At 41.0% G+C, this 17,832-nt stretch overlaps 1 protein-coding gene across 2 annotated transcripts in view; it reads right to left on the reverse strand.

The window, feature by feature from the left end:
• The window catches only part of LOC117514902 (interleukin-1 receptor accessory protein-like 1), a 1,012,041-nt gene that overhangs the window by 151,007 nt on the left and 843,202 nt on the right, over nt 1–17,832 (reverse strand). For both annotated transcript variants that reach the window (XM_034175476.1, XM_034175482.1), the window contains exon 6: nt 1,849–1,981. In XM_034175476.1, the coding sequence (XP_034031367.1) occupies nt 1,849–1,981 (133 nt within the window). The remainder of the gene's footprint in view (nt 1–1,848; nt 1,982–17,832) is intronic.

Genomic DNA, 17,832 nt, shown 5'->3' on the forward strand with positions numbered 1-17,832 from the left:
AAATTGGACTAAAAAAATCAGTGAAACTGCGAGGCACTATATTTTCCAGTATTTCTCTTTCTTTCTTTTTTATTATTATTTTTGATAACTCTCACATCCGAGGGGGCGAGGTTGATGACGTGAGGAAGCCTCGCCCCCAAACGCCCTCTCGTGGTGCCGGGTCTGAGGCTTGCACTCTACTTGTGTGGTGCTGTAGTTATTATTATTATTATTATTAATATTACAGGAAGAAACCTCAAGCTCATCTGTTTGTGCTCATGTTTTGGCCATACTAACAAAATTTTATTAAATTGCTGTTGTCAGAACAGTGACACAAACCAAATACAGTCCAGTGTTTGTAATGACAGATGGCCTGAAAGGAAAACCCAGAGGTGAAGATTCGAGTCCCAGTGGAGTCAGTTCTAGTCAATGTCCTTCTTTTTCTTTTATGATAAAATAGTAAATGGACTGCATTTATATAGCACTTTTCCATCTGCATCAGATGCTCAAAGCGCTTTACACATCAATTCCTCACATTCACCCCAATGTCAGGCTGCTGCCATGCAAGGCGCCACCAGGAGCAACTTGGGCCCTTAGTGATTTTCCGGTCAGGCTGGGATTGGAACTGAGGATCATCTGGTCTCAAGCCCAATGCTTTAACCACTAGACCATCACCTCCCCCAACTGATGATAACTTACAAATGATCCATTTGATATTTTATCCAAGACACTGAAGAAATCTAATTAACTGCTTGAAATTGGGGGAATTTGTATGATTTTACAAGTAAAGGTGATGATAATCATGTGGAAATAAATGGTCACTGTATCAGCTAATGTATCACAAGAGTGATCAGCCATCCAATTTATTGGATGGCTGATCACTTAGGTTGATTAAATAATCATCTTTGGCCATCGTCTGTGGTTATCAGCCCAGTAAAAAAAATAAACAAACTGCAGTCACATTTGAGAAGTGGGCTTATGGGTTTTTTCTTCATTACTTGGAGATGGGTGCCTTAAAACAGTGGAAGTCTGTCTCCACATAATGTGTAAACCAAACCATAAGCCAGTGGAGAGAAATTAAACCCTGACCGATGAAACCCAAAGTGACAGACCTGGATCTCTACAACAATAATAACAATAATAATAATAATAATAATAATAATAATAATAACAATAATATTAATAATAATAGAAAAAAAACCCATTAACATTGAGCAAAGAAGTTACTCTGTTTTTTATGCCATCGGTTAAATTAGTTTTCAACTGTGAAACACAAGAAGAGATAATCTGGTGTGATCCTGATGAGTAAATTCAGTATGCTAAAACTCAAAATTATCACCTAAAACCTGAAAACAGCGAGAGTGAAATGTGAACACAACGTAAACTCACAGGATTTTTCCTGTGTTGCTGCTTTAATTGCTCTGTGCTGAGTTTGTTTCCAGTGGGTATGAGCCAAAATACAGTGATTACCTAAACAGATATGAGCAGAAACGTGGACTAAAACCAAAATTCTATTTGCTCTGCCATCACTGCCTATATGTTCCAGTGAAAAGCAATCGGCAAAAGTGATGGAATAGAATTTGAACTGTGCGTCTATATTGTATCTGATAAAGAATGCAAAGCAATTTGTATTATTAAGCAGCTTTACAAAACATTTATGAGGCATGTAGCTCGCTGGTGGAATATTCTCTTTGTTATTCAGCCTGTTGACTTGTGGTCACATTGGTGTAACAACACAATCTTAAACAGTATTAACCAGGATAGCCTCAGGCTCCCCTTGCTGCTTTGGAATATATCAGAAATAATTCATTTGATATGTTATTACTCGAGTGTCCTTTAATAGCTTAAACTTGGAATGGAAAGTCTTACTTAATGTCGCTCTCCTGAACCCTCTCCTCATCCAGGTCCTCGATGAACTTCTCCCCCTTCATCCAGTAGATAAGTGGACTGACGTCTCCACTGTATCCAAAGAATGCGCGGCACGTCAGGTTGACAGGACTACCTGTAGGAGGCAGGAGACAAGGGAGGAGTTAACAGGTTGTTCAAACTGTCGCTGCCCTGTTCTCCTAATGTCGATAAAATGCAGATGCTCCTACAACCCCAATTCCAATGAAGTTGGGACATTGTGTGAAATGTAAATTAAAACAGAATACAGTGATTTGCAAATCGCCTTCAACCTATATTCAATTGAATACACCACAAAGACAAGATATTTAATGTTCAAACTGATAAACTTGGTTTTTGTGCGAATATTTGCTCATTTTGAAATGGATGCCTGCGACAAGTTTCAAAAAAGCTGGGACAGTGGTATGTTTGTCACTGTGTTACATCACCTTTCCTTCTAACAACACTCAAAAAGTGTTTTGGAACCGAGGACACTAATTGTCATGACTGGGTATAAAAAGAGCATCCCCAAACGTCTCAGCCATTCACAAGCAAAAGTGGGGCAAGGATCACCACTTTGTGAACAACTGTGGGAAAAACAGTCCAACAGTTTGAGAACAATGTTTCTCAAGATTCAATTGTATGGAATTTAGGGATTCCATCATCTACAGTCCATAATATAATCAGAACATTCAGAAAATCTGGAGAACTTTCTACACATACGAGGGCTGTGTAGAAATAAAAAGGACCTATACTTTATGGATAGACCTCGTAAGCGGTAAGGCTGAAAACCAACATTGAATGCCCGTGACCTTTGATTCCTCAGGCAGCACTGCATTAAAAACTGACATCATTGTGTAAAGGATCTTACCATGTGGGGTCAGGAACACTTCAGAAAACCATTGTCAGTTAACACAGTTTGTCACTACATCTACTAGTACAAGTGCAAGTTAAAACTCTACTATGCAAAGCGAAAGCCATACGTCATCAACATTCAGAAATGCAGCCGCCTTCTCTGGATCCGAGCTCATTTGAAATGGACAGACACAAAGTGGAAAAGTGGGCTGTGGTCTGATGAGTCCACATTTCAAATTGTTTTTGGAAATCATGGATGTCGTGTCCTCTGGACAAAAAAGGAAAAAGACCATCCAAATTTTGTAGCTGCACAAAGTTCAAAAGCCAGCATCTGTGATGGTATGGGGGTGTGTTAGTGCCCATGGCATGGGCATCTTACACATCTGTGATGGCACCATCAATGCTGAAAGGTACATCCAGGTTTTGGAGCAACACATGCTGCCATCCAAGCAACGTCTTTTTCAGGGATGTCCCTGTTATTTCATCAAGACAATGCCAAGCCACATTCTGCATGTGTTACAAAGGCGTGGCTTTGTTGTAAAAGAATGCGGGTACTAGACTGGCCTGCTTGCAGTCCAGACCACAAAAAACAACAACGGAGACCCTGGAATGCTGAACAACTGAAGTCATACATCAAGCAAGAATGAGAAAGAATTCCACCTACAAAGCAGACCCGGTGCCATGAGGGGGCGTTTGGGGGCGACGCCCCCTCACGTCATCAACCTCGCCCCCTTGGATGTGAGAGTTATCAAAAAATAAAAATGAAAGAAAAAGAAATACTGGAAAATATAGCAAAATATTTGTTATTCAATAATATCACATATTTAACAAATAAACCGAATTAATTAACTAAAGTAATTAATTTTAAAACAAACGGATATGGCGTGTGTCTGTGTTCAAGCGATTTGATAGGTTGAGGGTTGCGCTTGTCAGTGCGGCAGAGGGCAAGGATCCTGAGTCCAGCGATTATGGCAAGGTGGACGAATTGAAGCATGCTCGATTTATTCAAGCAGTGTCAGAGCTGGAGTTCCTGGGATTCGTCAGGTCCACCAAGCAAAAGGCAGATCACAGACGCAACATGCTGCATGAACGAAAGGTGAACTTAATAAGGCTGGCATTTGAGAATGACCTAACCAGGAAATTCAGCGGAGAGTGGCGAGATGTCCTTCTCAGAAGATTCCCACGTGGCATCCAACCGAAGGCTTCAACTCTTCTGAGGTAGGCTAGCATCCAGTTTCCACACAGAATTTTATGTTAAGATATGGACTTTTATGGTAAGATAAAAGTTATGTATTGTTGTAAATACAGTGGTCCATCACTATAACGCGATTCACCTGTCACGGCCTCGCAGTTTTGTGGATTTTTTTAGTCCAGTTTTGCATGCTTTTTTATTTATTTATTTTTTTTACAGCGCATTGTGTTCTGCGTCCTCATCAAGCAGGCCGGTTGCGGCACTGCATTGTGTTCTGCGTGTCTGTTTATAAGAATCTTCTCGCCCAGAAGAAAAAAAGAGCGCCAACAACTACTGATAACTGTGTTCTTCACTCAGTAAAAGACACCTGCAGCGAGGTGTGACTCAGTGGAAAAACACACTGCAGGGTGACGCCAGGACAAAGAGGCGCGATCAGAGGAACTGTGAAATACTGGTCAGTCACTACTAATTTTTTATGTGTGCAACCTCGTAGGTTGATCGTTAAAATTAAATTTGTTAGTTCTAAAAGCCATCATAATTATTTATAGGAAAACGTTCTATTTTTATTTCTCAAACAAATGTTTGGGCCTGAAAACAGGTTGGTCTTATTTTTCTACTAAGGTTTGAACTTTGAGAATGTTTACACATGAGAGAAAAGTGAGAAAAAATAACGCTGTCTACTTCGCGGATTTCGCCTATTGTGGGCTATTTTTAGAATGTAACTCCTGCGATAAACGAGGGACCACTGTACATGAAAGGTTTATCTTTGACCCAATTGCGCTGTGTTTGCGCTTGTGATGGTGGGCTGTATGTGGGGTTAATCTACTGTCTCATGTCATTTCTCAGATCAGTTGTTGGTTTGGTTTTGTGGTATGCAGGAGATCACTTGACCGAGGGTCTATACGTTCAAATAATAATTAAAAAATACTGTCATCACTCTTTACTCTTACTCAGTCAGTCTCTTACAATGGTGTAGCCTAAATACATGAGCTTTCTAGGAGCGCACCCAATTCATTATGCACGCTCAGAGGCATGTCCCCTCCGGTGCGCACTTTTTTGGGGGGGGGGGGGGGCGACCCCGCCCCCTGTGATAAACTCATTGCCCCCTTAATATTTTTTTCTGGCACCGGGCCTGCTACAAAGCTTCAACAATTAGTGTCCTCAGTTCCCAAACGCTTATTGAGTGTTGTTAGAAGGAAAGGTCATGTAACACAGTGGTAAACATACCACTGTCCCAGCTTTGTTGCAGGCATCCATTTCAAAATGAGCAAATATTTGCACAAAAACAATAAAGTTTATCACTTTGAACATCAAATATCTTGTCTTTGTGGTGTATTCTTTGTGGTGGACCACTCCTTCCACAAGGCGTGCTCACAGGCGAATGACGTCACCGACAGGCGTGGAAAAACTCACGCATGCACACAAGGGTTCAAGCTTGTCTGACGTGAAAACATATGAATCAAATCCATATAGTTAAAAAAAAAATAAAAAGGTACGATACTTTATGGACAGACCTCGTAAATGTACCAAAAAGTTCACAATCGCAAGCATGAACTATAACAATATCATAATTGGGCATCTTATTCTGTATCAGTAGAAGTGAAATGAAAAACCCCGCTTTGGTCTTCCTTTTGCATTTGTGGTAATGTGGACTAACTTCATGGAATGGAACCATTCCAAGGAAAATACCTTCATTGGTTGTGAAGCTGTAATAAAATAAAATAAAACAAAACACAATATGGCCAAATAAACCAACTCCAAAACACAGCCTCAACAGCCAGCTTCAAACAAGCTAGACTTGATAATTGTTCATACTTTTTATATGGTTGAGAGCTTCTTATGTCACATGTAACATAACACCTCATGTAACATCAACAGAGGAGCCTCAAAAATGATTTCTGGATGACTTTCAAGATTCTTCACTACCAAAGTTTACTAAAAGTTGAATGTGTACCATTTACAGTTAACATTTGCCCAATAACTACAGTCCATCCAATATAATAGTAGAAGAAGAAGACATAAATCCAACATAGGCCCCAAAGCCAACTGGTGCTGGTGCTTGTCTTCAGATACCAGAGCGTGAAAGAGATGAGAGTCTACAACTCTCTGTGCATGGGATGCCAAGACTGGTACCAGGTTACAGCTAGGTGGAATGGGACAATGCACATAAAGTGTCCTGTTCAACAACACATCATACAGGTTGCATGATTGGGAAGGATACCCTGGTCTACATATTGGTAGTCCAACACTTATCTCACCTAGCTACTTGCTCAGTGACAAAGACACAGTGATGAAATTAAACAAACAAACAAACAAACAACATTTTCTATTCTTCAAATCAAATCGGTTCGATCCCTGGTCATGATAAAGCCTCACAAGTTAGCAAAGTAGCGTAAACTTGAGCAACAACCAAGACTCACCACTCATGTGAACATGCTAACTAATGTGAACATGATAGCTAACCTAGGGTGCCCATATTTTGATTGCTGACAACCAGGAGACTCTGCTCGGCAATGAGATGCTCAGAGAAGAAAAAAGAATGAAAACCAGGACATTTTCCTAACTTTCTAAAAAAAATCCCAGGATGACCAGGACAAGACATGAAAACAGAACATGTCCTGGAAAAACAGGACCGTTTGGTCACCCTAAGCTAAGCTGTCACTGTCCTGATGTTAAATGGGTCATTAAATTAATTAGCATGTTTGCCTCATGCAGTGCAACACATCTCCTTCGCATAGAGTTGATCAGGTTGTCAATTCTGGCCTGTGGAATGTTGGTCCACTCCTCTTCAATGGCTGTGCGAAGTTGCTGGATATTGGCAGGAACTGGTACACGCTGTCGTATACGCCGGTCCAGAGCATCCCAAACATGCTCAGTGGGTGACATGTCCGGTGAGTATGCCGGCCATGCAAGAACTGGGACATTTTCAGCTTCCGAGAATTACAGATCCTTGCAACATGGGGCCGTGCATTATTCTGCTGCAACATGAGGTGATGTTCTTGGATGTATGGCACAACAATGGGCCTCAGGATCTCGTCAAGGTATCTCTGTGCGTTCAAAATGCCATCAATAAAATGCACCTGTGTTCTTCGTCCATAACAGACGCCTGCCCATACCATAACCCCACCACTACCATGTGCCACTTGATCCACAACATTGACATCAGAAAACCGCTCACCCACACGACGCCACACACGCTGTCTGCCATCTGCCCTGAACAGTGTGAACCGGGATTCATCCGTGAAGAGAACACCTCTCCAACGTGCCAAATGCCAGCGAATGTGAGCATTTGCCCACTCAAGTTGGTTACGACGACGAACTGGAGTCAGGTCAAGACCCCGATGAGGACGACGAGCATGCAGATGAGCTTCCCTGAGACGGTTTCTGACAGTTTGTGCTGAAATTCTTTGGTTATGCAAACCGATTGTTTCAGCAGCTGTCCGAGTGGCTGGTCTCAGAAGATCTTTGAGGTGAACATGCTGGATATGGGGGTCCTGGGCTGGTGTGGTTACACGTGGTCTGCGGTTGTGAGGCTGGTTGGATGTACTGCCAACTTCTCTGAAACGCCTTTGGAGACGGCTTATGGTAGAGAAATGCACATTCAATACATGAGCAACAGCTCTGGTTGACATTCCTGCTGTCAGCATGGCAATTGCACGCTCCCACAAATCTTGCGACATCTGTGGCATTGTGCTGTGTGATAAAACTGCACCTTTCAGAGTGGCCTTTTATTGTGGGCAGTCTAAGGCACACCTGTGCACTAATCATGGTGTCTAATCGGCATCTTGATATGGCACACCTGTGAGGTGGGATGGATTATCTCAGCAAAGAAGAAGTGCTCACTATCACAGATTTAGACTGGTTTGTGAACAATATTTGAGGGAAATGGTGATATTGTGTATTTGGAAAAAGTTTTAGATCTTTGAGTTCATCTCATAGAAAATGGGGGCAAAACCAAAAGTGTTGCGTTTATATTTTTGTTGAGTGTATATATATATACACACAGTAGTGTTCAGAATAATAGTAGTGCCATGTGACTAAAAAGATTAATCCATGTTTTTAGTATATTTCTTATTGTTACATGGGAAACAAGGTACCATTAGATTCAGCAGATTCTCACAAATCCAACAAGACCAAGCATTCATGATATGCACACTCTTAAGGCTATGAAATTGGGCTATTAGTAAAAAAATAGTAGAAAAGGGGGTGTTCACAATAATAGTAGTGTGGCATTCAGTCAGTGAGTTCGTCAATTTTGTGGAACAAACAGGTGTGAATCAGGTGTCCCCTATTTAAGGATGAGGCCAGCACCTGTTGAACATGCTTTTCTCTTTGAAAGCCTGAGGAAAATGGAACGTTCAAGACATTGTTCAGAAGAACAGCGTACTTTGATTAAAAAGTTGATTGGAGAGGGGAAAACTTATACGCAGGTGCAAAAAATTATAGGCTGTTCATCTACAATGATCTCCAATGCTTTAAAATGGACAAAAAAAAAAAAAAAAAACAGATGTGTGGAAGAAAATGGAAAACAACCATCAAAATGGAAAGACGAATAACCAGAATGACAAAGGCTCACCCAATGATCAGCTCCAGGATGATCAAAGACAGTCTGGAGTTACCTGTAAGTGCTGTGACAGTTAGAAGACGCCTGTGTGAAGCTAATTTATTTGCAAGAATTCCCCGCAAAGTCCCTCTGTTAAATAAAAGACATGTGCAGAAGAGGTTACAATTTGCCAAAGAACACATCAACTGGCCTAAAGAGAAATGGAGGAATATTTTGTGTAAAATTGTTCTTTTTGGGTCCAAGGGCCACAGACAGTTTGTGAGACAACCCGCAAACTCTGAATTCAAGCCACAGTTCACAGTGAAAACAGTGAAGCATGGTGGTGCAAGCATCATGATATGGGCATGTTTCTCCTACTATGGTGTTGGGCCTATATATCCCATACCAGGTATCATGGATCAGTTTGGATATGTCAAAATACTTGGAGAGGTCATGTTGCCTTATAATGAAGAGGACATGCCCTTGAAATGGGTGGTTCAACAAGACAATGACCCTAAGCACACTAGTAAATGAGCAAAATCTTGGTTCCAAACCAACAAAATTAATGCCTCGCAGATGTGAAGAAATCATGAAAACCTATGGTTATACAACTAAATACTAGTTTAGTGATTCACAGGATTGCTAAAAAAGCAGTTTGAACATAATAGTTTTGAGTTTGTAGCGTCAACAGCAGATGCTACTATTATTGTGAACACCCCCTTTTCTACTTTTTTTTTTTACTAATAGCCCAATTTCATAGCCTTAAGAGTGTGCATATCATGAATGCTTGGTCTTGTTGGATTTGTGAGAATCTACTGAATCTACTGGTACCTTGTTTCCCATGTAACAATAAGAAATATACTCAAAACCTGGATTAATCTTTTTAGTCACATAGCACTACTATTATTCTGAACACTACTGTATAAGGCACCACGGTGGAGTAGCGGTTAGCACTGTTGCCTCACAGCAAGAGGGTCATGGGTTTGATTCCCACCTGTGGCCTTTCTGTGTGGAGTTTGCATGTTCTCCCTGTGTTTGCGTGGGTTCTCTCCGGGTGCTCGGGCTTCTACCCACATCCAAAGACATGCAGGTCTGGTGGATTGGAAACTTTGAATTGTCTGTAGGTGTGTGTGCGGGTGTGATTGTGTTTGTTTGTTTGTATATTTGGCCCTGTGACAGACTGGTGTCCTGTCCAGGGTCTCATGCTCTGTGACTGCTGGGATAGGCTCCAGCTCACTGTGACCCTTGACTGGAGTAAGTGGTTGTAGATGAGTGTGTCTGTATCTATCTATCCATATCTATATCTATATCTATATATATATATATATATCTATATCTATATATATATATATATATATATATATATATATATACACACACACAGATACTACAACAAAAATCTGGCCAATACTCAGAAACCAGCCCTCATGAGATACAAGAAAAATAGGGCTGATAAATCATAGACTTATCAATTTTACTGCCCTGGAAACTGTGGCAATAAAATCAGGTCAATACAAATCTTAAAACAGGGTGAAACAAAAAAGACATTGAAAATACCAGGCTTTGGATCGCCCCGCTTTTCATCCAATCAGGAACCCCCATTTCCTGGCCCCACCAATGACACACCCCCATTTTGTGTTACCCTGGTGATAAGTGCAGGATCCTGATACAGGATCCAGATCATTTCATTCAACCAAGATGTCTGATCAAGGTGAGAGAGTTGTAGCCTCCCTAGCAGGGAGAATTCTACAACTTGAGTCTCACACTGAAGTTGTAAGACACAAAGAAGTTTGTATAGAGAACACTCATGACTTAATAGAAAGACATAAGAACATTCCATAATTTACACATTTATATGATTTACCTGTGTTATTTGTTCTACATGATTCATGAGTATGATTATTGTTCTTTATTTTCTTGTAATATGTGATAAATATCTTATTACATGTCTGCTAATGTATTACGCTCTGCATCATGCCCAGATGTATCTGTATCAGCCAGAGTCCTTTGGACTCTGATACTTTCTGTTCTGCATTCTCGAGTGGCGTTCTTTGCTGTAAGAACTACTTAATCAGTGTGACATCAATGAAATGCTTTCAAAATAGTAAAAGTATAGCAATATGAAACTCTTCCTCTTTTCCATCAGTGCCAAGAAGCAGCAGTTCAAATGCCACATTTTAGTCTCCTTTTTTACTTGTACACCTGTGATGATGCTGAGCTGGAGTTTGCCCTTGTGGCTCTGGTGAACTAGACTGTGATTAAGTCAACCTTCATTCCACAAACAACACAGACACTATTTGTGACATGCAGATTCACATGAGAATGAATAAAGGGTGTTTATACTTTGCAATCTGAGGTCAACGCAGCAACAGAGTAACTCAACATCTCATTTTTTTCCCTGAATGCTGTGCAAGAATGCAAAAAAAAAAAAAAAAAAAAAATCACGAGTACATTTTATAATCTACATATACTAATCTCCAAGTAACTTCTGTGTGCGTGTGTGGCTTCGATCACGTTGAAACCGGGGAGAGCTAACATTTGCTGTTTGGTATGCTTATGTACTTTGGGTCAAGGAAGAATGCTGTGAAAACGGAAAGTTGATGGGACTAATATTTTTTGAGAAATTTGCTATTTTAGTTAACCAGTAAACAATGGACATTGTGCTGCCATGCACCATGGGAGTTTGGGGTTTTGGAGTTTAACAGTGTTGTTGATTTATTGTGATTTTGTAGTTCCATTAGTTTAGTCACTTTAGTTAAGTGTTATGTTGCTGTTACCGAAATGTGTAGTGCTTTTACTGTCTTCCGCCACTGTCTGTTTGTCAAATGAAAAGCACCTGCTTACAGCAGCTGTGTGTGTGTGCTATTTTGATAACGCACAAACTGGGAAGAGCTGACATTTGCGGTTTGGTATGCTTATGCATTTTGGGTCAAGGATGAACATTAATAGAACTAATATTTTTAGAGAAGCTGCATATATTAGCTAACAACACTGAACAATGGACATTGATTTTTACATTCTGGATTCACACACCATTCCAACTCATTGTGTAGAAACTTTGCACAATTTATTCCACACTTCCAAGAAATTTCATTGCAATATATCATCATGATCATGATCATGATATACAAATGCCTATGGGTGAAGACATAACCCTTGTGGCTAAGCAGACATGATCAAAGAAGTAAAACTTGAGGAAAGGGGGAAAACACATTTGAGGTCATTCTTCTTCACCAGGCTTGAGATTAACATGCAGTTTCTTCGCTGGGTGATGAGGAAAGACGTGAGAATAATTTTTCTTTCTGCTTGACTCATTTTGAAAATACATCCTCTGCAAGTGGAGACAGATAAACCCTCTTAAAGCTGTTTTCTCTTTGTGTTTCGGATTAAAAACGTCTTGCTCTTCTTTTGCATGGATGGCACACACGCTGCAGCCGGCAGGCCTGCCTGTGAGTGTGTGGCCCGTACTGCGGCGGGGCTTACCGGGGAAAAAGAGCCATATCCTCAAAGCTCAGGAATGTCTCTGATCCATTACAAAAAAAAAAAAATGTAGAGGATCAAGGAGGCACCGCTGGGTGGGCGTTGAGGAAGGGGATTCAGCATCTCTTCATTAGTGCTCCTTGTTCATCGGCCCTGTGGCGAGGACTCAGACGTGTGCGAGATGGCAGATAAGGGTGCTGTATAATTGGCTACTTGCTAGTCCAGAGATAATGGGGATCTTTTTTTTTTACCAAGGGCCCGCTCTGATCGGGCCCTCTGCTGCACGCTCTGATGATAGCTACAACTTTAACCATAAGACGCAGCTCAACAAAAACTGTTCCCAGCAGAGAAACGAGCTGCACGTGTGAAGGACAGAGTGCGGTGGCATCCAGGGCCACACATGGAGGCAAACCGTAGCTGTGCCTCACCGTGCCACCAGGGGTCTCTGTGGAGCTATAAAGCAGTAGGGCCGCCCGGTACGCAGGAAAAAGAACAACAAAACAAACACACCTCTTTGGCAGGTGAAGGCAATAACAAAAAGCAAGCAGAACCCCTTCACGTGACACCTTTGATGTCGAGAGGCTTCACCCGACGCGGGTCTGAACAGTGCGCTGTGTTGTAGCACAGACAGCTGCACCGCCGTGCTGTCAGCAGCACGGTGATGTCTGTCTCCACTTAACGCGTGTGGCTGCTCGTAATTCTCTTAACAACACTGTGTTAATTTAGAGCGGCTTCGCTGTGAGGTTGCAGCAGTTACACAGAGAGACCGGTGGTTGTGCACTCATGCTGGGATGTACGGATTTAAAGCGGACTGACAGTCAAATCCCGACCTCTGGTCTGGGTCAGAGGGGTAAATGTTAACCTCTTCTCTCTCATATCTTTGTGCCTCCGGATGAATCTCAGTCATGGTGGCTGCAAGATGGAGACGTGAGCAAAGATTTTTAAACTGGAAGGGGTGCAAAGATGCAAAGTGGTGGCAAAACATGAAAATGGGGCAGCTCCAATTGTTGCCATCTTGGTACTGTGTGGCTCCACTGAACTACTGGCCTGGTGAAGTATGGGTAAGACCAGCGTGACATAGGCAGGACAAATAAAACTTGACCCCCCCCCCAATCTCAGCACTACCTTGGTTTGGGTGTTTTATTAAGGCATATTTTTGTAGACTGGGTGGTGGATTTCCTTATGGGAGGTTTGGGTACAGGTATTGAAAAATGATGACTAGCATATTGCCGCAGTAACCATGTAGCAACTGTGGAGATAACCTCACCAAGCTCTCGCTACCTGATCATTTGTGCTAACGGCGCTGATGAACCAATGAAATAAGACTGAAATTCCACTTGATGGAAATCCTGGAGCACAGACTTCTTAGATGGCCTCTTGGTACAATTAATCACACAGCAAGCCATATGATTTCAAATATTTGTAGTAAAATGCCCAGAAAGAACAAACACGGTCAAGACCACAGGAGCTAGCTGATACTGCTAGCAGTGCCTCTGTGAGCGGGACCCTGGACACAGCTTGCTGGCACACAGCTGTCACTCAAAGCATCCACGCCCAAATTATTCATAACTTTAGGGCTTAAAATAGCTTAAACTGATGAGTTATTCAACAAACAAACACCAACAACACTCGCCCCTCATATAGTTGTCATGTGTGTACAAAGTAACTACAGAGAACAAAACTCTTTTTACAATAAGGCTGTAAATATATTTATTTCTGTCATAAAAATGGTGGATTTTAACATGGGCATCGATGTGGAATGACTCACTTTTACCTCAAGTGGAAATTCATGGAACTGCAACATTTGACACTTCCGTGTTGATTTAATTTGTCAGCACAGGAGGTGGCCACTTGGAAAGAACAAATCAGCATTCAGGAAGAACACAAAGAAATTGGGAGGAGCATTGTATTCCTGAAGATTCTACAAACGCAGTCCGTGCACGTACAGTTAATTGTCCAGTTTGTCCCCATTAAGATAAAAACAATTCAGCTTTTAAGTGGGAGACATTGTTTTTGCATTTAACAACCTCAAATAAATGGAGGCCCATGGTGTGTACAAATAGTACTTGCCACAGAAGGAGAAACAGCTTTTTAAGACTTATCTGAAATTTAGATTTTTGTTTTTGGTGAGGTGGGATATAGTTGGTAGCAATTAAAGCCAAATCATACAGCAAAAGAATGGTTTTAATATTAATCTGCAAGCCAAATGATATTATTTTAATACTGTATTAAAATAAATCAAAGCCAATGGTTGCTTCAAAGTTGTTGTTTTTTTTTGTTTTTTGTTTTTTTAAATCAGAAACTTTGTGGAAACAGGTAACAGTGACGTCAACTAAGACTTTCAGTTGATGTGTTCAAACCACATGCAAGTTATTTAAATTGATTTGTACTGTCAACATCATTTCTGCCCCAGTACACAAATTTAGAGTTTTCAATGTTGAATGATTATTTTTCTTCTCTGTTTTACTTCCAAATATGACTCCAAAGCAGCTCAATGTAAAACTGTCTTTGTCAGATATTTAGGCTTAACCTAAAAACATCATCGTTGGCTTCACCTCATACTTGGGAGACATTTCACTATGATGGACAACCTGTCCCAAATTCCCCTCAGGTATCAGCAAGTCGATTTCAATATTATTCGTAAAAGAACTGAAGTTGATGGAACACAGAGGCGATTAAAAGTTTTTCTTTGCTTCTTCTGTCTAATTATTTAAAAATATAACGCAATGCTAAAGTACCCTCCTATGACCATTGTCTTCTTTATAATTTCATGGCTGTGAAAAGTCCGCGGATCCGAGGAATTCCACGGATTTCATCATGGGGGGGAGGGGGCGAGTTCAGTGTTGTATTCTGCCAATGGTAAATGGTAAATAAATGGATTATATTTATATAGTGCTTTTCCATCTGCATTAGACGCTCAAAGGGCTTTACAATAAAGCCTCACATTCACCCCAATGTCAGGGTACTGCCATATAAGGCACTTACTACACACTGGGAGCAACTAGGGGATTAAGGACCTTGCCCAAGGGCCCTTAATGATTCTCCGGTCAGGCTGGGATTTGAACCAAGGATCCTCTGGTCTCAAGTCCAACACTTAACCACTAGACCATTCTGCCAATGGTCTGTAATCGTGATTGTCACCGAGTTAAGAAAATGCCTATTGCATAGCACTCTCGTTTTTACGATACCGTACAAGTTTTATAAATCCACGGACACTGATCTGTACTGATCTCAGTACAGATCAGTGTCCACGGATCTGCAGAACTTTTCTTGTGAATGGCTGAGCCTTTTGGGGATGTTCCTTTTATACCCAATCATGACACTAACCTGTTTCCAATTAACCTGTTCACCTGTGGAATGTTCCAAACTGGTGTTCTTTGAGTATTCATCAACTAGCCTGGGATCTTGTTTTTGGCTTGGCCATGACACTTGATTTACTACAACTTGCCATGCTGTGACTTGAAATTGCATGTGTAATTGTATGATCACTGTAATAATATCAGTACTTATGTAGCTTTTGTGACTTCTCTAAAACAAGTACTACCAAGTCAGGAGCATTATATATCATAAACTTGAATGTTGTGTTCAATGCAGGGTTCATCAAAACTAATCATAAAGTCAAAACAATTACATTCTAATATTTCGAAAGATGTTAAAATTACAGTATATATTGCAGTTTTCTTTTTTGCATGGGGTGGGGTTTTTTGTCATGGTCGACACCCACTTCCTATATGAAATATCTCCCAAATTACACAATGCACAATATTTGAAGTGGATGTAAGCATATTTGGAAAAAAAAAAAAATTCTACCATTACCACCTCCTGCTAACTGGCAGCAATAGGACTGGACTAATGCTGAGCACACACAGACAGACGGACGGATGGACAGAAAGCCTTCGCAATACCCAATGGCCATATTTGATGGCCTCATGTAAAAATTATAAAGCCAACATGTGTGATGTGTTGAGTTGTCAAATGAAACTGCAGCGAAATAATGACAAAGTAATTTATTTCTCCCACTGAGTGCATTTCTGTGTTGAAACAACCTGTTTCTCCAGCTGACAACCACACCTGCTCTTAATTCATCGTCAGTCCTGCATCTACTAACCATCCAGTAGGTGGCAGGCAAGTCTATGCAATATAACACAGGCAAATTAAAAAAAATCTACCTTTTCTGTTTTGCCAGGCTTTGATGACCAAGCAGTTAGTGTGCTTCTTTTCAGAACAGAAGGTTCCAAATCAACATGCAGATCCATATCAAATCTGCACCCAAAGTGAGAAAAGGAGATGTTAAAAGAACTTACATTATACACCCTTTGTATCTGGATATGCACACAATGATAGCATTTATTGCATTAATATATTGGTGTGGAAAAACATCATCTTATGTGTCTGTTCCCTCACAGCATTTCACGGGGTGCATGCTTTGGCTTTGGAAAAAGACACTTCTTTTCATTCCTGGCCCATTCTTAATGATATTCCTCCTCTTCTCTAATTAGTGTTTCTTTTAAACTGGTAGTCTGGGCTCCACATTAAGAAGATGAAACCTGCCCTCCAGCTTGTGATCAGAAGGACACACGGAAGAAAGAAAGGAAAGAAATGGCCGGATCATGTAAATGTGGATCCCGATGAATATGTTAAGACAGAGAATGAGCAGTGAGGCAGTGAAGGGGTTACACCAGTGATGGCGCTCTTTAACTGCAATGTTGGATACCAGCTCACACTGTTGATTCCAGCTGTGGCGCTCTAATTGTCTCTGTGTTCAGTATTCACATTGCTTTGTTTATTATTGCACACGCCTTCCCAATCACACATTTGAAGGCAGCTATTTACGATGTGCTGCGCTCAGTATTCGCGTACGGTCAATTTTCTGTTCTTCATATTCTGCACTGTACCTCCCTCATTATCACTAAACAGGCAGGTTGCTGCTGCCGTTCCCCTTAATTAATGCAGGAAAAGCAGATATCAGGCGTCATAATATATGTTAACATGGCAATCATAATAAGAAATGTTCAGCGGTGTGTTGTGAAATCATGATTTCTCCTGCTTTTGCTGAGCTGCAATTAAATCGAAATGGTGACTATTACAGGGCCGTGTGGAAAACAAACAGGCTGGGGGTTGGGAGAGTAACAAGTCCGACTAATCCAAGTCGTGCGGAACTGAGCGTGACATTTGCAACGCTCAACACACTCGCTTCTCATTGATGTTCCCATAATGCAATGTTCCTTAGCACAAAAGCAGCACTTGTAATGGCTGAAGAATCATTACCGTTGTTAAGCCCCGTGCTGCTTATAATCTCACACTGAGAAGTCACAGATGAATTCTCCTAATGAAAAGCTTATTAGCCATTAATGAAACATTTAAAGGGCACTTGACAAAACATTAGATAAATGCCACGTTGAATGGAGGAATCTAGGTTGTCGTACAGTTACCCAACCATCAGATGCCAGCATTTGTCGCAGGAACTTTGAAGCAGATGCTATTCTTATGAATGGTTTGTCAGGCATTGTGTTCATGGGCGCAATTTGGTGGGGGATAGGGGGGACATGTCCCCCCCACCTTTTCAACCAGGGGGGACAGAATATGGTATATCCCCCCACCTACTGACATATATGTGTGTACTTGAAACATGCTATGCCAGTCTTATGTGCAAAACCATGTCAAGGGCAAGTTTGTATTTTTAGCAGCATTGACTTGTTTACAACACCTGTTTCTTGTTTGTCACATTCGGAATTTTCTGGGACTGCATTTGCCCAGATTTAAAACCGAAAATAGTTGCCTCTAGGGACTAGTGTCTACACATAAGTATCAATGGACCATATGCTAATTTACTAAATTCTGAAAGTTAGAAAAGGAAATCAGAAAAGCTATCTGCAATTATTGCTTGATCTCCAAAATC

Source organism: Thalassophryne amazonica, chromosome 1, assembly GCF_902500255.1.
Source record: "Thalassophryne amazonica chromosome 1, fThaAma1.1, whole genome shotgun sequence".
Taxonomy (NCBI): Eukaryota; Metazoa; Chordata; class Actinopteri; order Batrachoidiformes; family Batrachoididae; genus Thalassophryne; species Thalassophryne amazonica.